This window comes from Astyanax mexicanus, chromosome 1 (assembly GCF_023375975.1).
Source record: "Astyanax mexicanus isolate ESR-SI-001 chromosome 1, AstMex3_surface, whole genome shotgun sequence".
Lineage (NCBI taxonomy): Eukaryota > Metazoa > Chordata > Actinopteri > Characiformes > Acestrorhamphidae > Astyanax > Astyanax mexicanus.
This window is the reverse complement of record NC_064408.1, coordinates 109,663,947-109,688,984: the sequence shown is the minus strand read 5'-3', so window position 1 is coordinate 109,688,984 and position 25,038 is coordinate 109,663,947. Positions and strand designations below refer to the sequence as shown.

General features: G+C 38.6%; 1 protein-coding gene across 2 annotated transcripts in view; it reads right to left on the bottom strand.

Moving 5' to 3' along the window:
* virma (vir like m6A methyltransferase associated) overlaps positions 1-25,038 on the bottom strand; it is a 28,848-nt gene that overhangs the window by 1,438 nt on the left and 2,372 nt on the right. The window contains exons 2-22 of one of the 2 annotated variants that reach the window (XM_007236510.4): positions 22,714-22,826; positions 20,300-20,386; positions 20,056-20,104; positions 18,139-18,304; positions 17,829-17,948; positions 16,228-16,458; positions 13,731-14,922; positions 12,723-13,256; positions 11,347-11,501; positions 10,884-10,966; positions 8,726-8,819; positions 8,071-8,615; positions 7,742-7,977; positions 5,041-5,523; positions 4,154-4,286; positions 3,403-3,519; positions 2,166-2,326; positions 1,946-2,042; positions 1,491-1,657; positions 611-987; positions 372-515 (exon numbers count right to left, since the gene is read on the bottom strand). In XM_007236510.4, the coding sequence (XP_007236572.3) occupies positions 372-515; positions 611-987; positions 1,491-1,657; positions 1,946-2,042; positions 2,166-2,326; positions 3,403-3,519; positions 4,154-4,286; positions 5,041-5,523; positions 7,742-7,977; positions 8,071-8,615; positions 8,726-8,819; positions 10,884-10,966; positions 11,347-11,501; positions 12,723-13,256; positions 13,731-14,922; positions 16,228-16,458; positions 17,829-17,948; positions 18,139-18,304; positions 20,056-20,104; positions 20,300-20,386; positions 22,714-22,826 (5,284 nt within the window). The remainder of the gene's footprint in view (positions 1-371; positions 516-610; positions 988-1,490; positions 1,658-1,945; positions 2,043-2,165; positions 2,327-3,402; positions 3,520-4,153; positions 4,287-5,040; positions 5,524-7,741; positions 7,978-8,070; positions 8,616-8,725; positions 8,820-10,883; positions 10,967-11,346; positions 11,502-12,722; positions 13,257-13,730; positions 14,923-16,227; positions 16,459-17,828; positions 17,949-18,138; positions 18,305-20,055; positions 20,105-20,299; positions 20,387-22,713; positions 22,827-25,038) is intronic. The other variant, XM_007236511.4, reaches the window with a different exon arrangement.

The following is a 25,038-nucleotide window of genomic DNA, read 5'->3' as shown; positions in this document are numbered from 1 at the left end:
ATTGTAACGTATTGTAGTGGTCACACAAAAACCCTGTATCTCCAATTTTGCCATCTTTGACAATGTGATTCTGGCAGTTGTTTACACAGTGTCAAAAAATAGCCCTTTTAATGAATAGCCATTTTTGGGGGGAAAAGTCAGTTAATTATTATTTTTTGTAATTTATTTTAAATGTCTTTATGAATGAAGAACTATAAGTCTAATTAAAAAATGATATATTTTTATATAAGAAGCTGTTTAAATAAAAGAAAAAAATAACTGATTCTCCTAAAAGAGAAAATAGTCAACATACTTTATTGGAAGGGGCCAATTTTAAATTAAAACGATAATTTAATTCTACTGTTGGGTTGCTAAGAGGATTAGAACAGTACCTGTAGGTGGCTGCCTTGATGGTAGCGGTCGTGCAAAATTGCTTTGTCCTCCTCGTGGTTCACTGTAGGTTCCCCTGTGAGTGACAGCTGTGACTGGAGCGCTCCAAGTGGACCCACGGCCTCCTTCTCGACGAGGGTAATTACCTGACATGAAAACAAAAAGAGTATCATTAAATCTCTTCATACTGCAGCATAAAATATAAAAAAATAAAATTAACTTTTTTTTTAAAGGCCCATACCTGCAAGCAGTGCACTTTTGGGAGCAGGTGGAGTGAAGAAACGGGTGTGGCTCTGGAAGCCCCTTCCTCTAGTTCCTCCAGTAAACAAGCCTCTAGCAGGTGGCTTGGCTCCTCCTCCTCCACCACCTCCACCTCCTCCTCCACCTCCTTTGGGAGGGCGTTTGGGCAGAGCCATTCCAGCAGGCAGGCTGACCTCCTTGAACTCGGCTGCGAGGAAGTCATCCACGTGCATGGATGGCGGTCTGCTGGTGTTCTGTTTGCGCTGTCGGAAGATGTCATGAGGACGGTTGAGCTGCCCAAAGGCACCGCGGCCCCGCCCACGAGGGGCGGCCATAATGTGGGCACGCTTGGCTGGTTCCACATAGTCTGACTTGCCACTGCAGAGATACAGATATGGAATTTATGCATTATTTGCTTTAATTATGTAAATTATACTACACATAGCAAACATTTTAAAGGTGAAAAATACTGATGTGACAAATAACAATTTCCTTACTTCTAAATGTAAATCCATAAATCAGGCCAATATTAGTTATAGGAAATGTAAAACATTTAATTAAAGCATTTAAATATTTAAAAAGGTTTAAACAGACCTATATAAAGGGGGGGGAGGCAACACCAAACATTAACACACTGTCCTGTAATGATGCTCTCAGGATGTTCTGTATATGTCTGTTAGGAACTACATCAGCGTTTGGTGCAGTTTTGAGATACATGTTTGATTGTTTAGACAAGTAGTTTGCACAGTATTAACTGGTAAGGGACAAGCTTTCCTTAGCTCCAGTTCAATTCCAAACATCATCTGAAGCACCAAACAAGTTGTGCATGTGTACAAGAGCTTTCTTCAGGTCCATGCTCGTTAGATTTTGGTTGTGCGTACCTGGAGGTGATGAAGGTCTCATGTTTGTGCTTGCCCAATCTAAAGCCCTTGGCTGGTTTGCTGTGGCCTGGGGAGCTCGGCTCACTGAGGAACGAGCGGTCCAACTCTGCTTTCAGGTCCAGATCTGGACAGCACTGCTGCGCCAGTGCCACCAAGTCTACTTTCACCTAGACAAGAGAAGCAAACAAACATATATTACATATGTATCAATGCCTAAAATCCAGTGAACACATATAATTTCTTTCACGTATATATTTAGGTCCAGTCCAATTTCTAATCTGTACCCATAATTTGCAAGGGTAAGGGGTGAAATCCTCTCCCTTATAATTGGGACAATCCTTCAAGCAACTAATACAGATACATAGCAGGGATGCTGCTGGTTATCTAAGAGGGCAGGTGTAAGTAATAAGTGCAAAGGGGTAAAATGGAATTGGACCAAACTCTTAGCAACTCACCATGTCCTGGTCTGTCTCCATATCATCTGACTGGAATGGAGAAAACCACAGAGCCCTCAGATGTTCATCCAACATATCAGATAGAACATATACTGTCCTGTAGTGGGAGCAAAAAGAGAACATATAAACTGAACAATCAATAAAACATTAAGACATTTACAAAACTTGCCATTAAAAAAGTACAACTCAAACAAACAAAAAAAAAAGCCTATAATCTCACCTGTTGTTAAACTGTGTCTGTAGCGGTTCTGGAGATGGAAGAGTGGGCTCAGTTTCAGATTCAGTATGGCCTGGAGTCTCTCCAGAACTCTCCAGGATCTGCCGGAGTCCCACCACATTTTCCACCAGAGCCTCCAATGTTTCATCTTCTTTAAAGAGCTCCTACAAACAGATGGGTCCAATATGTGTATCAGATACATGTGAGAAGGAGAAAAATAATATATATTAAATATATGTAAATTTTAATGTTATCACACTCAGCCAGCCAGAGAATCAATAAGAATTCATAACTGTTTTATAACTGATTTAAGTACTAAAACAGTTATAAATCAGTGGTTCTGATTTTAGAGAAAGATTTGTTTAGGGTCCTTCTGTAAGGAATATGGAACTTAAGTTAATAATTATAGTACTGTAGTTATGACTGTGCATAAAGGGTCCAAAAAGTTAAATTCTCAAGACAAACGGATGCAAATTTACAGGTGATAAAATTAATATATGAGAGTTCTTATCAGGGTTCATACACTTTTTAACCAATACATTTCCATGATTTTTTCATTACTTTTCCAGGCCTTCAAGTCAACTTTTCATGACCACACCATCCTTTAAACATCAGTACAGACATGGACAATAACCAAAACCAAAAATCAACTAAAACTATAGTTTAAATTGATTATAGTAGGTCTAAAATGAATCTGATTAAAAATACTGACACAATCTTTAATAATAAAATGTGTCGGATCCTGAGAGCTCTGTTGTTTAAGGGCTAAATAGCTGATTGACGTATTTTTAGCTCAAAATAGATTTTCTCCATCGATAAACTGAAACACAGACTTGTAGACCCAATTCCATGACTTTTCCAAAACTCTCTGGGTATTTTTATTTTTCCAAAACTTATCCAGGCCTGGAAATGGCTATTTTAAATTTCCATGACTTTTCCAGGTTTTTCATGACTGTATGTACCCTGTCTTATTATAAATTTGAATTCTTACTTCTTAATTCTTTAATTCTTATTTTAGCGCATGCAGGACATTCTCAGGTCATCTGGAGTACAACCAGCGTTTTTTTTTTTTTCTATTGTTATGCGCCACTACATTCCCACAACCTACGACAGTCCTGGAATCATTACCCTCTTAAACTACGTGCCTGAACTTTCAAAATGCAAATCAGACAGTAATAATTTTACTTTAAGTTTAATATTCTCATTCAGCCTTAATAGCCCAGGTATACGTGCACTTTACCGTGATGTGTTTCTCCAGCTCGGACAGAGGATGATCTGCTGAGTCATCTTTCCACTGCAGCAGCTGCTTCATATCGCTCACGTTCAACGCCAGAGAGCGCGAGTCCATATCTTCATCCTGTTGCAGAGCAAACGAGATCAAGTAAACATTCTGACTAGGTGTAAAGAAACGCATTGATTCAGCGATAATATTAATCTGTTTCTATTATGATTAATCTTAATAATCATCATCAAATAATATAGTGTGCAAAATTACAAAACATATATGACATATACACTAAATAAATACTATAGATTAGAACCACAATAAAATCCACGGGACTTTCACTACATGCACCAATATGACCAAATGTTTATGGACACCCCTCTAATGAATGTATTCAGCATTTTTAAGTTGCACCCATGGCTGTCAGGGATGTGTACATTTACACACAGCTCCTCTAGTCCCTGTAGAGAAATATTGCCAATAGAATAGGACTCTATGTAGCAAATACACAAAAACCAATCTGCATAATGCCTAATGTCAGTTAAGGTCTAAAGGGGATTATTGCCCCCCAGGTCTGAGCTACAAGGCAGTGGAACTCTGCTCTCTAGAATGATAGCGCTCCATCCAAATATCTCATCATCTTTTCTGATTATGGATTATTTTCTAATTTAGTTGATTATGAAAATTATAAATTATACACTGATTCTTTTTCACATTAGTCATTTCATTTCTGTTTCATTAAAACAAATCGTATTTATTTATGTACCATAGACTCATTGTTGAGGATCTGTCGTAGGAAGTCCAACAGAGCAGAGAGTAGCTCAGCTGATTCTTTGTTAAAGGACGCAGATTCCCTCCGGAACAGTGATGATACGGCCGAACTGTGCTTCTTTAGTGAGCTGCAACACACAAGCAATATACAAGTTTGGACACAACTTAAATTCAGGGTTTTCTGCCATGTAGATTAATACTACAGTCATCCAAAGTATGAAGAAAAACAAACTGAATTATTTAGAAAACAAAGTGTTAAACCAGAATACATTCATCAATGTAGGCACCTCTTGCTTAACCCCTTAACAGGCCAGCATTTTTGTTAATTTTCTGCCTGATATTACACGCCTAAATCTTGGAGATTTTTATTTAAGCATTTCATTCAAAAATTAATGTTTGATAATAAACAATACTACAAATCCTGTAATTTAATATAAATATTTTTTTAAAAATTAAGAAAATGTGCAATTTTAAAAATATAATAATAAAAAAGGATCATAAAATTGGATTTTAAAACATCATTTTAAAATCAGTATTTTCTTTAATACAAATTAAACATTTCATGTCCTCCAAACTTTTCGTTTTGTGATGGTTGTCTTGTTTTTATGTCTATTTTCATATATGCAGAATTTGGGGTTCATTGCTGTTACTGATCTGGAATTATTAAGTGGAGTACAGAGTGAACAGGCAGCTTCTCAAAGTGTCCTGTAGGAGATTTTAAAGCCCTCAGAGGTTTTCAGAATGTGAACAACCTCTTTTACTGCAGAAAAAAATGGATTTTGTCTCATCTACACTTGTAGCCTGTATACATTCCAAAGTCTGTAAAGGAGTTATATGACAGTTTGACTGCTACTGTATAATGATCATGTAATCTCTTCTTACCTCTTCAAATGATAGAGGCCATAGTCATGCTCTGTCAGGAACATCATTGTTCTAAGGCAGGTGAGTTGGAGTGTGTAGCTGCTGTGTGCGTGTCCGAGTACTTCCAGCATGCTGTCACATATACTAGGCATCATGTCCCGTGATGGCAGGGCATTGGCCAACTGTTCAGATTCAGACACACACATCTCCCCTGAGCCACTCAAGATCAGAGAAATGTCCTGGTCGCACAATGACTGGATAATAGAAGCCACCAACTCTGCATTCTGCTGCACTGAGAGGCTTGCGTCCGCTGGTGGGAGGAGCATGGCAAGTAGAGAAGGAAGCATCTCTGTCAGGACTTTGTCCTCAGTCCGGCCCTCGCCCCGGCTCTCACTGCGTACAGATCCACTCAGAAGAGCCAAAAGGCCAGCCTTACAGGCACGCTGAGACGCCAACAAGTCCAGCAGGGCGAGCAGCCTTGTTAACTGTGAGGTCACTGCTTCCCTGCGAATGACAGATAAAATGACAAATTGTGAATATCTCAATGTAAGATATGCTGTATTCTTGCTGTGCAGCTGTTTGTTTGTTTGGGTTTTGTGCCATATCAGCAACATGATGGCTATTTTATGGCATCAATAATGTTCATATCTTGAGCATCACAGTCTTAAATTAGTGTCTTTATATGAAGGACTTCCAGAAAATTAAGTATTCTAGCTGGTGGAATCGTTTCAAACAGTTCTTTCACGTTTGTAACCCTATAAAAGTCCTTTCTGGTGGTTAAAAGTGCAGGGCAGTCTACTAAGATGTGTTTAATTGTTAGAGGAGTATCACAGAACTGGCAGGCTGGAGTCCGTTCGCCAACCAGGAGGTGACGGTGGGTAAGAGCAGTATGTCCAATTCGACACCTAGTCATGATTGTCTGTTCTTGTCTATTAAGGAAGTCCATATTGCATTTTCTAGTAATGATTGGTGATATTTCATACAGTTTGCTGTACAGCTGTAGCTAATGTTGAGAGTGATAATAACTGAAGGTAATTGGGCTTCATTAACAGTCACAATGTTTGCTTTTACTTACTTAAATTACTAATTCAGTAATTTAGTTCAATATGTGTATGTATTTATTAGCCTCCCAGAAACCTGGAGGAAGTGCCCAGGTTCCCTCACTAAACAGTGAACTAAACAGTCCAGCCCTAGTTTAATAATAATTTTTCGCACACCGGATTATAAGGCACACTATCAATAAACATCTAGTGTCTGGTCTATTTTTATACATAAGGCGCACCAGATTATAAGGCACATTTTATGCACCAGTATGCATCACTACTGTCGCCTTGTTTTCCTTCTTATTCAGCAGGTCTGATCACTGGGGGGCGAGGCCTGTAAAGATAAGGTGAGCTAAGTTAAGTAAACAAAAGTGTAATTCGAGCGCTGGATGTTAATCTACACAGATTTCTCTCATGAAAACTGATTATTTTGGGTGAGCGCTTCCGTTTATTTTCAGTAAGCTTAGATTTACAGATTTTCACCAAAGTTGGAGCATTAGAATTAGCGGCTAATGCTAATGCTGCTCCAGCAGTGCTACCCAGGGTTAACAGCAGGCTACAAGCCGATAATACTCACCTCTGAACAGCCAAAGAGCTAGCGCTTTGTGCGGTTAGCACCTTATGCTAATGCTGCTGGAGAACTAAACTGAAACTCCTTTATAACGCTGTACTTCAGCAGAGTGGCTTTACTGCTCTTTAATACATGACTGGAGCAGGAAAAAAACTTTTGGCAACATATCTGAATTCTAGGGCTAAAATACTTTTGGGATAAGCTGGGTATTCCACATAAGATGGGGATGAGCACACATAAAAGCCATGACTTTCATCTAAGAACGGTGGTTCTTAGATGTTCTACAGTTTGACCACACCATGTGTAAAGACTAAAGAGCCAGTCCAGGTACAAGAGTACCTGGTAAAAAGTAAAAATTCTCCATAAAAAAATGTCACCTGAGTAAAAGTTTAAGTGTTCTTTAAGCTCCACACTGTGTGAAAAATGAAAGTATTAAAGTGTTAGGCATTTTTGTATTTAAGTATTGTCAGTTATTTACTGTATAATGTACTAAATAAGTACTGAAAGTAAAAGTACAGTAATTTTATATGTAGTTATTAGAGAAAGCAGTGTGATTGTTGGTTGTTGGGGTTTTATTGCCACTCCAGCACAAATTTGGCTATTTGTGGCATACACTTGGTTTTAAGAGCGTAGATATAAATGCACAGCTGATTCAAACATTACATAGGCCTCTACATGTGTGTCATATTAGATGTTTAAGATTAAGATCCGATAAAAACTTTTACATCTTCCCTGGTGGGTGTTTCCCAAAAAGGTCCTTTATGTTCTGTTGATAGTAAAATTTTCTTATATGGTTATGGGCTGGACAGTCGATGAGGATGTGTTTTATAGTTAGTGGAAAGCAGTGTGAAGTTAAAATCATATTGCAGGCAGGCAGCAGAGTGAAAGGCAGAGTGGGATCATGTGCAGTCTTCTTATCTACCTATTCTGCCACTCCCACTTTCCAGAGGTTGCTACTTTCACATTAATTTGTGTTATAATAGCTGGTCAGTTCATATTAAGTAGTTTATAGTCATATAGTATTTAAAGTAAATGAAGTCTGAAGTATCAGTTATGAACACTGGCTCTCCAGTACTGAGATTATGTATCCCTTGTTTAAACTACTTACTGCTGCATTTCTTCCTGTAGCTGCTCCAGCAATGTCCTCATAACCAGTGTGGCAGTGGGTGCTGCCAAGTCACAGAGCTGCACACACACCCTTCGGAGCATGGAGAGCAGAGGTGGGCAGCTGCTTACGCACACACATCGAAGCACGTCCTGCAGGACACGAGCCTGAGCGTGCAGATGCATACTCCACAGCTTGCGAGTGTTCATTGCTACTCCAACGTCTTGGACGGACAGTGCCTAGAAGAAGGAGACAAACAGAGAGAGAGAAAAATATATATAAAAGCTGTCTAAATGAGATGATTCTAGTATATGAAGGTGGGGGTCCCTTACCTGTGTGGTCTGCATGGGCAGTGGTAGGGGCAGCAGTTCAGACAGCAGATTGAGACTGCTGTATATGTTCTCAGGAGCAGCCAGTATAGCGTTCAACACCTCTTTCAACATGAGAGACCAGCTGTTTCCAGCGACCGTCTCCTCGGAACCTGTCTCCTTATCGCTCACTGCATGAGTGAAAGTTAGCAACACTTCAGCGATGTCCCCCTGGATACGCAGCTCCTCCGTGTCTAAGCGACCGGTCGCCGGGGTGGAGCAGATGATCATGTGCAGGGTCACGCAGACGGAGGGGACACGAACATCACGGAATTCGCAAGCCCCTCCGCACAGCAGTTCAGTCAGCATGGCCCTAATGAGCCTCAGTGCACAGGAAGCCACCGACAGCATAGTCAGACGCTGCGCCGTGGGGCCCATGGGTCCGTGTAGCCTCCAAAGAAGCAGCAGCACTGAAGTCAGCTTCTGGAGGACCTTTATGAATGTGTCCATGCCCTCAGCACTAAACAGTGCTATCACTGCCTGATTCCACTTCAGGTCCTTCTGCTGACCTGAGCACACGAACCAACCAGAACACACACAAACAGATAAGGCTTCAGTGACTGTAATAATAAAACTGTATATAACTGTAAGAAATGTTTAAGTGTGATTATGTAGATACCTGGTGCAGTTGTTGGGGAACAAGCAATGTGACAGAGCACTCTTAGAGCACTGACCAGACCCACACCTTCTGGAGTCATTAGGTTTTCCAGATTCTGAACACAACAAGGGACATACTCTCAGTTATTGATGGTAAACTATGCAGTTTATTTACTGTATACACTACAGTCAGGCTGTTTGTATGTGACTGCAGTAGTGTGTTTAACTAAAAAAATACAAAAATAAAAAAGCTACAAGCACAGCATAGGGCTCTAAACTAGAGGAAAAAGACTGTAAATTAATAAATAGTTTAAATAATGATCACACAATGATTTCCATGCATAGCGAACAGAAGGAAAACGAATAAATGAGTAAGATTATTAATAATAATTATAATTATAATAATAATAATAATAAATAAATTCATTCATTTAATTAAATTCAATTGTATATATTTTTCATTCCTGAATCAATCTGGCATGTGTTTGGACTGTGGTCAGAAATAGGACAGCGCTATGCAGCACTATATTGCTGTTTTAACAAACACATAAGTAAATTTCAAGCACTAAATTTAGTTAATTCAATTCATATTAGGACAGTGGAGCAGGAGCGGAAGAAACATGTACATTATGGGCGGGCACAGGATTTTCTGGCGGGACCGGGTGGTAACGGGACTAAAACAAGCAGGGGTTTATATATTAAAAAAAAAAAAAAAAAAAAGAAAAACAGTCCCACGCAGACTTCTACTCTAGACTAACTATTTGCACTAAAATTTCTTCTTACATGCACCAGCACAAACGTTAGGTGCACCCAATAATCATCGCCCATATAGGCAATACTGATTGCTGATGATTAACTGCCAATTTGTTCGACATAATGTTCTGTATCTGAAGCAGAATTCTACCAAAAAGCTAACTACTAAAAAGTGTTTAAATGTAATTGGAGATGTTTTAAACATAAATTTTAGCTCTGTGAGATAAATGAAATAAAAGGAAAATCTAAAAGTGCAAGTGTTTTAAGGGCTTCAAACTGAACATACATGAATGTCTTACGGTCTATCCTCTATTGCAGTCACATTCCCCTCGGATGCCAACTCCTGTAGTTGCTGGATGACATGGCCAAAATGTATTTTTAAGATACATTTCTTTATTTCGGTCTATGCGATATATTTTGATATCGATATAAACAGTGTAAAAGCCACTGGCTGCAGTGGACATCATCATGCACTGACAATATCAATCTATGGAAGTCTAAAGTGTTCTGCTTTTTCTGCTCAGCTTAAACGCAGTGAACTGAGGGCAGCATGCTGTAATGAATATCAGTCAGTAACAGATGCTGTAAATACTGTATATCTCTTACAACACTAGACCTTTTATTATTAGTTGAGGCAGATTTATTTGTCTAAAATGACAAAGAATGAGAGATTATTTTTGGTCGCACCATTAAGAAATTAAGTGCACTCTGAAGTAGAGCTGGGCGATATGGCCCCAAAAAAGAATCTTCAATTTAAAAAAAAAAAAAAAAAAAAATCTGATTTTCGATTTAAATAGATTTTTTTCCCCTACTAAAACCTCCTAAAAGTCGCTAGAAGTCGCTAAATGACGTCATCGCCTAATTTGCATAATGCATGTTTTTGAAGCTGTAAAGGATTGACATTGTGAGAGAGAAAAAAGTGAGTAAAAACACTCTAAATATGTTAGAAATTATACAAATTAACTTCAACAAATTAACAACTTCTGTTGCTTTTTAAATAGGCAGTCACGTCTCAAAATAACTTTATTTTTACGTAAATTACATAAATCATTTTTTTGCCATGTTGTTAATTCTTATTATAAGAGCAGTTTTTTTATTTTATTAATTTTTTTTTAGCTTTCTTAAGTTTTCTTTATTTTCAAACCTATTATAGACAAATTGTTGAATAGCTTTTTACAAAGAGGGAGACACTGTGGACAAGGTGAGTGACAGGCGCGGGCGAGAGGGGCGGGGTTAAGCTCAGGGGAGCCTCAGTGGTGAAAATTAAAACTCAGAGAAAATCGATTTTCATAAAAACACATCGTCCTTAACTGTAAATTTGAATTAATCGATTAATCGCCCAGCTCTACTCTGAAGTGAGCCCTGATAGTAGACGCCTGCTAAACACAAAACAATTTATTGTACTGAATAATAGATGTTGAACCTACCTGTTTGATATAGTCAATAAGAGTTGGAATGCCACTTATATCAAAGCGCAGCTTCTCAAGTGGCTCCAACCACTTACAAAGCTCTGAAACCGAAACACATACAATGCACTGTTAAACAACATATCTGAATTGGGTGCACTATATTCAGTTAACCTGCTCCATATTTGCCATGGCCACATTTAAATTACAAAAAGTTAAAGTATATGAAAAGAGTTTATACTGCTTTTGTTGGAGTAACTGTATCTGCTGTCCAGGCAAACCTTTCTACAAGAGCGAGAACTGCAGTACAGATTGTTTCATTCAGCAACAAGTGCATTTGTGACATCAGGATAATGGATGACCACCACACAACCCTGTAATCAAGGACCCAGTGTTCTAATCAAGGATTCACCACCACACTATGGATCGGTCAGATTACAGGCAAGCGATCCTAATCAAAACCTTTTTTTTGTAATTTACTTACCCTGAAGCTTCGCATTGTTTTCATCAGATTTGCAAATTGCAAGCAGTGGAGTAACATAATGTTCCATCATCCTCAGCTCGCTCGACGTCTGAACCACCAGCAGCACCAGCATGCAGGCATAATTGTAGGTCACAGACTTCCTGGCTTTCCCTTCCCTAAACAGAATGAATATTTGATTAAAGTACCAGTATGATAATTTTAGGTTAGGTATTGAACATGAATAACAGTGCAGGCAGGCGTGGGACTGTGGAGTTCCTCAGGGATATGAACAAAGGCCTTGTGCATATTTATTTTATACAACATCTGATGAGTTCAGTTTAATTTCAACTTACTGTACAAATGGCAATCAAATAACCTGATTGTAGAGATGAATTACTAATATCGATATCAGCACAAAACACTGAATCAGAAACTGAAGAGAAAATGATCCAATCCATTTATGATGCCTAAAATAGCTCAAATCTCATATTATGTAAGGATAGCAGGGTCAGAGTATTAAGTAGTTTGAGCATGATATTTAATCATAGATTTAAATGTACTAATTTAAATGTAAAAATTGTAAAAAAAAAAAAAAAAAAGCTTTGTTAATAATAATTAATTTAAGCTTTATAGGCCAATAAACTCAATATACTTTGCTAACATCAAGAATACAAATTGTGATAATGTGAAAAATCCTGAGCATGCATAGGGGTCGGACAATAAAACTGAAACACCTGGTTTCAGACCACAATATTTTATTGTCCCGACGGACAGTTCTGGTGGAAACAGGAAAACATTGAAATTCTGCCGTGATTTTATGTTTTTTGGATACAATCCGGGTTAGCACCCGAGCATCCCTTTCAGACAGCTTCCTCTCGCATCCACAGTTAATCCTGTCGGATGTGGTTGGTCCTTCTTGGTGGTATGCTGACATTACCCTGGACACTGTGGCTCTTGATGCATCACAAAGACTTGCTGTCTTGGTCACAGATGCTCCAGCAAGACGTGCACCAACAATTTGTCCTCTTTTGAACTCTGTTATGTCATCCATAATGTTGTGTGCATTGCTATATTTTGAGCAGAACTGTGCTCTTACCCTGCTAATTGAACCTTCACACTCTGCTCTTACTGGTGCAATGTGCAATTAATGAAGATTGGCCACCAGGCTGCTCCAATTTAGCCATGAAACCTACCACACTAAAATGACAGGTGTTTCAGTTTCATTGTCCAACCCTTGTAGATAAAAAAAGCATTTTAATGTAACAGTTTTTAAGCTTATTAATATTCTACATACTAATCTTACTGTTTCAGATAACATGATACAGTCTACACAAACGTCAAAAGAATTTCAATGTTGTTCTGCATGTATTCACGCTCCACAGTGTGTGCTTACTCACCCCTGTCCCTCTTTGGCATGGTGCTCCAGCAGGTTGACCAGACAGCTGAGGTTGGTGTCCAGGCTGAGTGTGTGCGAGACTGCACTTCGGCCCGTGCTGCTGAAGCTGATCAGGTAGAGGTTGTGAAGTGTTGACAGAACCTCTGGGTTGTCGCCTTCCTCGAGCTCTGGCACATTAAGCTCTGCCACTGCTTGCAGGGCATGCAGTGCCTGCATTAACCACACCCAAAATCCATCATCCAAAGAGCCCTCAGCTCCTGGAGCAGTGTCTTCAGCCTCACTCTCCAGCAGAGGGGTCAGAGGAACTAAGTGGGCTAAGTGAGATATGGGAGCTAGGTGTGTGAGTGGTGTGAGCAAGCGTAAGAGCAGGTTGATGGGCTCATGCTGACTCAGGAGGAAGAGGAGACCCTGCTGGGTCTGTGAAATGAAACGCATTAGCTCTCGCACTGCCTGCAGGACTCCAATGTGGGCACAAGTAGCTGGAGAGGTCAAGACAACTGCCAAAGACTCCAAGAAGTGGGTGGCATGCATATACCTATAAAAAAGAATCAGCTTTAATAAAAAGAATACACAGATCAGAGCTCATTTAAGATAATTTACCTGTTTAAAGAAAATTAACAGCTCTGGCTAAATATAAATTAATATTAACCCAAAAAAATAATTATTATACTAATAAAACTGTAACTGAAAAATATGAAACCAATATACTTCTAATGTTTTTAATATATGTTTGCTTTATTTATTTTGTCACGTTTTTTTTCACCATCACATAAATTAAAGGGCCTTTAAATGTATTATTAATTGTTGTCATGTTTTTCAAAAGGAAACATCATTGTTCTGTATAAGGGATTCATTCTTTTATACTGAGTGTGTTTTTTAGCCAATTTTGCCTAAATAATTCTGGTTTCCAAACATCTGGTGCATCCCTAATATGTAATAAATACTAATATATAAGTAATCAGTATTTATGTGATTAATACGTAAAGGTAAACACATATGTATGAATCACCGATAGAGTGTTGGATAGGGGTCATCTCGCTCTGGGGGTCCAGTGATACGAGCTGTGGTGGGGAAAGCCTTGCTGGGTGGCTGCACCATGCAATTTGGAGCTGTTTCCAGCAGGTGGTGCAACTCCTCCAGCAGACCCTGCAGCTTCTCCAGATCAGCCTCTGACAGAGAAGCAGACTCCAGTAGCGTGTCCATGTCCATCGGGCTCTCTGGTGGCTCGAGGGTTTCCCGTTCTCCCTCTTCTGTCTCCCTCTCAGTGCTCTCTCTTTCTCTCTCCCTCTCACCTCCTTCTCTTTCCCTCTCTCCAGTCTCACCCTCTGTAGTCTGGCGCTCTGCCCACGTGCCTGCTGTTTTCTGAAGGTCAGTGAGTACTTCATAAAAATGCCCCTTCTGTAAGATGGCGGCTCCCGCTGTGGCCACTCGTACTGTCTGGTCCAGAAGGAACAGCTCGAGCAGGCGCTGATAGCCGCTGGTCCTGTTGCTGTCCTGCTGCCCTTCTCTAAGAAGTGTCTCCATGCCCTGTGGTTCGCTTATGATGCTGTCCAGCGAGCGCAGCACACTGAGTTTCAGGGTGGAAGATACGTGATCTGCAAACAGGAGCTCCAGCAGACGACCTACGATGCCCTTCTCCAGCAGGACCTGCACAGCCTGGGTCCCGCAGTCTGCAAGAGACGAGGCAAGCTTGGCCCCTGCTTTCAGCTGGCGAAGGTTCAGGGCAATGGGCTGCGATAGAGCAGAGTCCAAATTGAGCGCTTCAGACGTCCAATCAACGAGCAGCTTTAACTGCACATTCTGGCCCTCCCTGTCCTTAACTGCTAACAAGCTCAAGCCTTTCACCAGCAAAGATGGAATTTCCTCTAGTGCCGTTACCCATCCAGCTCCACGATCTGCTTCAGACCCCTCACCCCAGGCTTCCAAAAGTTCCGACAACTTAGCTGCAGACTCCGCCCCCAGCGAGGTCTGGTCCTGGAGGTCCATTCTCTTCAGGCGCTTCACTTCTGCCTCGTAACGTGTGACGTGGGGCGGGGTGAAGTGCTGAAGGGGACGAAGCTCCCGTTCAAAGGGATCATACTGGACAGTTGGCAGCGAGGCAAGGTCCTCGGGCGTGTAGACCAGGTCGAAGGCTGGCAGCTTGAAGGCCCCGCTCTCAAGATCCTCCTCGTCACTGGAGATTTGCTCATAGCCGTCGTCACCTAGAATTAAAAAGGAACGAAGAAAGGAAGCAAACTCACATCAAACACCTGCTTTGCTGACCAGTCCAGCATCCTAAATATTGAGTTCACCCTCGCATTCAGTCTACACTAGACCTGGGCCCAATCCCATTTCACCCTTTGCCTCTACCACTTTTTCAGTCTAGTCCAATGCTTTGCACATTCATGCCTAAGGGGTAGGGTTGTCTAAATTTTTGCTGGAACAGAAGAGTAGAGTGAAGTTTTAGGGCCACATGACCCTCCAAATGAAGATGTTTTTAAGGAGCACACTCCAAATAAAGGGCTATCAGAATCTTGGCAAGATGGTTTCAAAAGCAATCAAAGAAAACCACAAATGTAGCAGTTTCTTTGTTAAAAATTAGGTTACCCATTGTATTATATAAGTTCAATGTAGCTTCAATGTGTTAAAAAGCATGAAAAATTCCTAGTAGGACATATCGGTTAGCAGCTAGCTAATTTCCTGTTCCACCTTAAACAGATCAACAGCAATTATTGAAGCTGCTCCATTTACAGACCTGAATTTTAGTACAAATTAATTAATTAGATTTGACTTTTTTTAAATGCTGGTAGTTCCCTGTATTTTTGTGAGGGGACAGTAATAATAGTGTAGTGTTTATAATATTATATCATAATATCTTAGGAGAGCTAGAGACAGAGAGAGACAGACACAGAGCGAGTGGTTTGGAGGAAAATGAAGTGTGGATGAAAATAGCGATGGGTAGCTTGCTGGATTAGCGCCCTTGCTAACCATCCAGCGCTACAGCATGAGCAGCCGCAAACACACAACACACTAGGAGGTCACATTGTGAGCCCATTATGCAAATGTATATGTTTGCAAGTCCGCATTTAAGGTGGAACAAAAATAAATAAATAAATAAATATTTATTTATATATATTTATATATATATGAACAAGAAGCTAATAAATATTTTTTTACTTTGTGGAGCGACACTTAACTCAACGCTTAGGGTTCCCAATAAAAATGGGACTGGGCCTTGGTCACCAACTATGTAACTGTTTAAATATTATAGATTGCAAAAGAACGAGCAGCAACACTGGAACTCAGTAAAGCAGGTTGCATGCGTGACCGTGATTGCGACACACTATACAGCCCATAGAAATAGCTTTATCTATTTCTATGTCATAGAGCAGCACGGGGAGGGCATTTGACATGCAGTGTGATGACAGTTAGATCCTCACTCATCTCAGGTTAGTGTGTGAGCATGCTGGATGAAACACACACACACACACGTCTGAGGGACGCACACCGCGATGCGCCTCCCCTACCTTCGCCATCATCCTCCATCTCCTCCTCACCCACTTCGTCTTCCTCCTCTTCTTCCTCTTCAGGCAAACTTCCCTCAGAGCGGGCTTCATCTTCATCTTCCTCCACTGGCACCTCATCTTCCTCCTGTTCTGGGTCTGAGTAGGTATCATCAGGAGGCAGGGAGCTACGCTCTGGCGAGACGGGCTCTAGGTAGTCGTCTCCTTGCTCCACACGCTCTTCCTTTACTGGAGCTATGAAGAGGGAATTAATATAATATGAGCAATAAAAAAAAATTTCAAACTGTGCTGTCCAGACATCATGTACATAGAGAGTTAATACAGTTTTTAACAAAGAAATTTTCATCACAATTTTCAAATTTTAATGACCGTACAATTTTTAAAACATTAGTGCAGACATGGACATTAAAACCAAAAATCAACTAAAACTATGATTAAATTGATTTTAGTAGGTCTAAAATGAATTTGATTAAAAAAAAAATTCTTCAAGCAACGTGCCACACAATCTTCAATAAAAAAAATGTGTCAAATCTTGAGAGCTCTATTGAGTAGTGCTAAATTACTAAACTAACTCTGAGCTGATGTATTTGCTAGTTCAAAATAGCTTTTCTTTGTCGATAGATTAAAAAAGATTTTTTTATTTTTCCAAAACTTATCCAGGCCTGGAAATTGATATTTTAATATTCCATGATTTTTTTTTCAGGTTTTTGACGACCGTACGAACCCTGTACGCATCATTAATTCTTCTAGAACAGTGGTTTTCAACCTGTGGGCCACAGAGGTACTGCAAGGGGACCATAGGCGAAAACTCTTATTGTGATAAACTTTGTTACCGTGCACTTTTCTAAGTATATTTTTGATAAAAGTGCTTAAAGAACACTGACCTACAGCACATTTCATTTTGATTAGTGTAATTAGTTGTGTTTATTTGGTAGCAGTGTAGTACATATTGCTATTTTAATTTTAATTCTGACACAGCTCCAAATTTTTGAGTGTAGAGTGGCCTCATTTATCCTCAAGGTGCCAATAATAAACAATGTTCACAATCTGCAGCAGAATTATCATTATCTGAATCTAACAAAGCAGAATGTCACTTGCATAAATTGTTCATTAAAAACAAAGTGAACTTTGCACATTTTACGTAAAGTGTGTGGCTGTAAAATTTACATTAACACAAATATCAGACTGGTTTTGGCATTACATGATTAGGACTGGATTGGGGCAAATTTACTGGATCAGGACATGTAGATATCCTTAACCCTAGACATGTAAGTATTTTCCATCAGCTCCTGTATACAGGTTATTAATTATTTTGTGCTACTGACTTGGCTGGTGCCTTGTTGCCCAACCCAAACAACTGGTGTCAATCCACTTCTATTTAAACCATTAACATTTGCACCAGAGGCAATCTGACATTACTTTCACACAAGCCCATACACATGCGCTTGTGAATATCTTTTTCATTGGGTAACTGCATTATTGTGCCTCCGTAGCCATAATAAAAGGTCTATACTTAAACATGCATTTCACCAAACTAAACAGTGATTCAAATGTCCCTGGACGAAGTCAACATAACATTCACTGTGAGAACACATTACACACACCTGGCACAGGCAGCGTTTCTTCCTCATCGTCGTCCGGAGGTGGAGGCCCTGGCGGAGTACGAGGACCTCTGGGTTGTGGTCTGGGTGGACTCCCATTAAACTGCTCCTCATTTTCCCATTCTGAGATTCAAGTGCACGAAAACACACACACACACACACACACACAGCACATTAACTCAACTGCACCTCAGGCACCCATTATGAGTGTGAAGCACGCTACACCGTATTATACACACTCAGCATTTTACAGCTCTGATAGAAGTTCTGAAAATGAATGCTCTAATTTAGACTGTAGAATGCTCTCACTGACCATGCTTGATGTTCCTTTTGGAGGCAGGTGGCTGTTGTTGTGGCGGAGGAGGTGGAGGTGGGGGTGGAGAATCACGCTCATGGCTGTGGGGGCGTTCAGCTGTACCGTACACCGCCAACGTTAGACAAGTGTACCACCCACGCAGCACCAGACCATCTGTATTTATCTGGAGAAAGAAATCAAGCAAAATTACATTAGGATACGGATCAAGACAAAGAAATGTAGAATATATAGATTTACATTACGATTACATTGTAAAACAAGTAAATATTACATTCTTTTAAACATAACAGTAATAAAAAAAGAGTTTATCCTGCTTTTGGTGGAGCAACGGTCTCAACTGTCCAGGAATGGTTTTCTTTTTTAGTTTTTAAAATGAGCAATGCTGTTAAGGTTATAAACAATCTTGTCTGACAAAAAAAGCATTGTCCTATTCTATCGGCAATACTTCTCTACAGGGACTGTACAAGCTGTATCTGCACTTATGCACCGACAAGGAAGGTGACTGAAAGTGATTATGAGCATTCATTAGAAGAGGTGTCCACAAACATTTGGCCATCGTTTTATTATATTTCTTGGACGCCATTTTTCATAAGATGAAAGCAATGAGTTATAATCACATCTTATGTAATGCATTCGGGGTCATTCCTCTCTTCTAATGCTGTGTGATTACACTCCCTAAAGGAGGAACAGTCGAGTTTAATATTTCAGAACGGCTGTGCTTATCTGGAGGGGAGTGGCAAAAGGAATTCTGTCTAACATGCAAATAAGAGATCATTTGCATAGAAGACCTGGAGCATCTGGCTGAATAGTTCTGTCAGGGAAGAACATGTTAAAATGGCTGGGATAAAAAAAATAAGCTGAGCATCAACTAAAACATTAAATTCACTTAAAGCAAAACCTGTGCAACACGTAGATGAACTTATTCATCGTATTATTATTATTATTATTATTAAGATGCATATTCGTGAAAGTTCAGCAAAAAGCTTATATTTTTATAAGCCCTTTTTAAAAATATATTGTAAATCAGGTTCTTTATGTTGTGGCAAGGACCAAGAGAAATGCTACAAAAATAATAATGTTTTATACTGATAATTTCTGTCTTTCCCTTTAAAGTTCACATTTTGGAGATACAAGGTTTCTGTGTAGCTAGATCAAAATAAAGACTGTTGAACGATAAATAACTGCAATAAACAATTTTATTGTTGTTGTATAAGACCATTTGATACCAACGGTTTAATGATAATCCAAAAGCTTTAGATTTTGTTTGCATAATGAATTATGTTTAAAGAGCAATTATCAAAAAATAAATAAATAAATAAATATTAAGAATGTTCAGACACTGGAACAAAAAATGTTTACCTATCCTAAATAGCTAAAACAGTTCCGTAAAACAGATACAATTCATTTACACTGAAAACATAAAAGGATTTTTTGATGTGGAGGGGACAAACTATTGTAATAAATGCACTTACGATCCCATTCCTGCACAGCTTAATATATTCATTCTTAAAAACAGAGGGGTCTGGTAGGTTTTTGGGCTGGCAAGATAAATCAGAACACGACATGGTCCTGGTTTCTCCACTCTAAATAGAGAGAATAATACTAATGCATGTTTTAAAAATACTCTTCCACCTATCAGTGCAGTTACACATTATAACCAGAGAGGTCCCTAAATGCCAAAATACACAAACCTTACAGACTGTTGCTTTAAACAAAGCTAATATACATATTTATTCGCATTTATGGGCATGTAGGGCAACACTGAGGTCAGCAAAAGTGTTGAGGGTGTGTCCTTATATTTCATATACAATAAATCAATGATGTAATTATTGTGACAGGTTTAGTGACAGTGACAATATGCCACAAGAAAGAAACCCAAGATTAAGAACACTAAGTAATGTACGCTTCTCTCACCTTGCCATTGGGCCTGAAGACAATTGATTTGTTTTCATCGTACTCCAGGCTGGAAAGAACAAAATGACAGGAATACTTTAAGGATATAAACACACATGCAGGTAAAGGAAGGCATTAGTCAGTGCCACGTCTCTGAGTGTTTCTTACTGTGCATGTAAAACCAAATGTGAAGCACATATGTCAAGGTAAGTTGTGAGTAATGTATGCAGTGCTATTCATGTGTGTGTACAAACGTGTGTAGTACCTGCCCAGCCGGTCAAACACCGGGGCGCTGGGTTTGGAGACGTTGTTGAAGAACAGGTCCAACTGGAACGCATGAGGGGCAGTTTCCCTGAAGAAACAAACCCACACATAACGCACACACACACACACACAAGGATCAGAATTCAAATCCAGCCCTGACATCCCCTTCCTCCATTTCCTCCACATACACACACACACAAACACTTTTTTATGGCAGTTTTTTGAAAGGAGATACTCAGACATGAATAGAGGAACAATGCTAGAATACTGTAACTCTACTAAAGCCCTGTATACCTGTACTGACTGCATAACTATCATGTAACATTTAACATACATGTACCTTATCCTCATCACACATATTCATTCAGTACTGTGTTGCCACTTCACTGTCTCTTCTGTTAATCATTTAACATTGCTGTATTTATAGGATATATGGCATTGTTCTAGCTTTATTTTAACCATTCGTACTTTATGTAGTCTGTAAAGTATTGCACTGCTCTGTGCGCCACAGACCTGGAGGAATGTAATTTCACTCTACTGAGTGCTTGTACACAGATACAATGACAATAATAGCCACCTGACTTAATTTTACTCATTATTACAAAACACAATAACATACAAATATATATATATATAGATATTTTTCATAAATTACACAACTTATTCTTATTGAATGTATCCTCTGTTAATAATGACAGTAGTTTTTTTAAACATCTTTTTTTATATATAAATCCTGTTTTATGCTTGATAGCCATAAAACAATTAATTTGACCTACAGGGTACCAAATAATGAGCATTAAACACAGCAAGTCACGGTATACACAAAAGTATTTTCTGAATCAACCCTATTAAAAACAATATCCATCCAGACATAAATCATCAACAACTTTAATACAAGCAGAGGGTACAATTAATTAATTACTATTAATAATTAGAATTTATTATTTCATTAGTGCTAGACTTAAGATGAAATAAGAATATGTAGATGAAAAAAACATATATATAGATAAACAAAGCCATAACACAAAATGAGCATGAATAAATTGCCTAATGTCAGAGTTTTTTTTTTTTTTAATAAGAAAAGGTTTTGGCTTAAAACATGTATAAAAACATACAACATACAAGATGGTGACATAAGAGGGCATCACCCATTTCACCATATTCAGCATTATATGTCTGCATTCAGACAAAAGAAACAAAAACAAAGCCTACCCCTAATGTCTATCACTTAATATAGAATTGATTCTACCACTATAAATAACATCCATTAGTATTTGATTAGTGCAAGATCTGTATACTATATATGACAAAAAGCAGATTCTGAGAAGAGCAAGAGAGAGAAACACTGAGAACAGAAACACACAGGCGGGTTACTCATAACCGAAAGCAGAATAATAGGGGGTGTGGTTCATCTGATACTTAAGAAGAGTGAGAACAGGAGAAACCAAGAAACAAAAAAAACCCATTCCTGTTCCTTCACTTTACCCCTCAGATCCCTCTCAGACATTCCTAATGGAGTTTCAATGGAGGATAATCCATTCTATTCCCAAATTCATGCCCAATTAAATCATTAGAACAAAGTCACAGAGACAAGGGTTAATTATCTTTGCTAACATCTGCTTTTCTTTGTCTTAAGAAAAACAAAAACAGATCTCTTATTTTGTATAAATACTTTTATTCAGCATTGTGTGGAGTCACACACTAAAGAAAGACTTTCTCTAAAGTAAAATTGTTTAAATCTTGTACTGATTCTAAACCAGACTTTAATGAGATTAGACATGAAATACATGAGATCTGTAGAAAACCTGAGAATCCTAAACAAAGCATTCACATAAAACAAGCATGAATAAACTAAATTTCATGATGAGATAAGGTTTTGTTCTTAAACACAAAATAAAAATAAAGCACATTCCTGTTTTTAATGTTTGTTTTGCATGACAAAATGGCTAAATATATAAAGTTGTTACGTTACACCCTTTAACAGCTCCAAAACAGATTCACAGCAATTTCTGGAATTCTCCTTTGTTGTTAGTAACATTAGGAGAAACATATTTATCTATTTTATAACAGAACCCATAAAAAGAAACTGGGCAGGGACTTATGATCAAATTTATTATATCAATATATCAAAAACATGCACTAATAGCAGCATATCTCACCACTATGTTAAGATAAACAGGACTAATTAAATTATTTGCAATGAATTATGTCAGTTATTATTGTTTGTCCTGACAATACCCATGTTATACAACATTATTTGTCTGACAATATCATGGTTAAACAATTGATGAAATGTAAACTCTTAAAGAAAAGTGAATAATAGGTTATACAGTGACTTCCTGAGTCTAGAAGTGAGGTAATAAAAACTACCATTTAAATCTACATGATTATGTTTGTTCAGAAAGATGTTCTCACCCAAAAGCTCTGCTGTCTGGGAGGTTGCTGTGGGCTTTAATTCCAGGGGGGATAACTCGGACTTCTGTGATCAACACACCATATGGAAACCTCACCACATCCACGTTTGTAAGCTAGAGAGAGAGAGAGAGAGAGAGAGAGAGAAAACAGGACTGTTATCTGAGATACAGCACTGTACGTACAATAACTGCTAACAATGGTGCAATTGTATAGTATATCCATTTTTACTTACAATATACAAGGAAATTTTTACAACATACAATACGTATTACATATTTAAACATGCAGACAAAATACAGCAGCAGCAGCAGCGAATCTTAGCTCTAACTACATCCAATTAAAAGGAATAATTTCACTCTATGTATTAAAATGTGCAATTAATTTTCACAGTGATTTAGGTACAGATGATAGTCAGTCTTCCCAGAATAAGCAAATTATATATCCCAATACTTACAAAGATAAAAGTCATACTTCCCACCTCAACTGCTCACAAAATGTTCAAATAAGAGTATCTGTCACATTTAAAACATTTCTGTCCTGAGTCTGTCAAAAATTGCAGTTTAATGATTTTAACAACTCCTTGCTCTCTCCATAAAGATGTTTTATTTTGGCAACTGACTGATCTAACTGGTTTCCACAGGTCTGCTCCATTACTGCATAAACACACAAATACAGATACCAGTAGGGCTGGACCCGAATATTCGGGTATTCGGATATTCGTTCGTTGAGTAGGTATTCGGTTTTTAATTTTGGTATTCGGATATTCGTTTTTTTTCTCCTTTCCAGAGTTCCACCTCACTCTAACCACTTCTGTTTTCGCGGGTCCCGTCAGAATATCTTGCGCGCGGGACAGAACTGAACTGTTATTGGCTGGAGCGGGAGTTTAATCCAGACGATGCGGGAGCAAATTAATAAATAGTTAAGAAAACTGTAATAATTGTAAAAAAAAAAAAAAACCTAAAGAAAACTCTCAACGCGCAGGATGGACCGACACACACACGCACACACCGATGGTGTTTGGACTGGGGTAAGGAACGGGACCGCACTATGTGGCGGGCGGGCGCGGGATTAAAAGAAGCAATTTTTTTGCGGAGCGGTAACGAGACAGAAACGCGGAGCGTGGAAGAGTGGGTTTAAAAATCAGTCTCGCGCAGACCTCTATTATACATGATAAAAAAAAATGCAGGCTCTTCGAAACTGATTTATATAATAAAACGTAATGTGGCAACAGTAGGGGCTAAATCGGTTACAAAAGCCTGGCCTACAAAAATGATGTCTGAACGAATTTCCTCTTATCTAATATAATTTAAAATGGTTTAAAAATATAAAATAATTTCTAAGCAAACGAAATATTTAATATTGAGCTTATAGCCCAAGTGCAAAAATACAAAATCAGTAATACGGCTATGCCCTGCACAATGCTTAAACCGAAATAGACCAAGTACAATAACGTCATTAACAATGACTTTCCTCTACTCTAATATAATTTAACATGGTTTAAAAATATAAAATAATTTCTAAACAAACGAAATATTTAATATTGAGCTTATAGCCCAAGTGCAAAAATACAAAATCAGTAATATGCCCTGCACAATCCTTTAACCGAAATAGACCAAGTACAGTTTACAATGACTGTCCTCTAATATAATTAACAATGTTTAAGAATATAAAATACTTCCTGAACAAACGTTTTTTTTTTGTTTGTTTTTTTAAGCAAATAGCCTAAGTGTGAAAACACAAACAGCAATTTACTGGGCTGGCTTGCGCAGCGGAGAAACCGTGCAGCAGCAGCCTCCTAGCCTGCTTACGCAGCGGATAAGCCGCGTGTGGGGCAGCAGAAATTCCGGGATGAAAACACAAAGAAATCTGAGCTAAAAACACAGAAAAAATATGGGGGATAAAAACACCAAAAATCCGGGGTGAATATGTCTCGTCGGTCAGAGCAAATTGAACATTTTTCAGTGGATTAAAGGGGCCGTGATTTGCTTTTTTTTATTTATTTTTTTTACCTCTTTTTTTAAAAACGAATATTCGAATATTCGCTTCGAATCAGTGCCGAATATCCGGAGCTCAAAAAACGCTATTCGGGCCAGCCCTAGATACCAGCATCATTAAAACTCAAGAGAACAGCACATTGTTTCTATACATCAGATTGTACAGATATGAAGCCATTCACATTTCTCCCACATTCTAATCATGAATATACTGTATGGACAAAAGTATTTGGACACATGCTCATTTACGGTTTTGTCTGAAATCTATGGTATTAATAAGTTTATCCTGCAATTGTTTTTTTGCAGGGAAGACTTTTTTTGGAGGATTGCT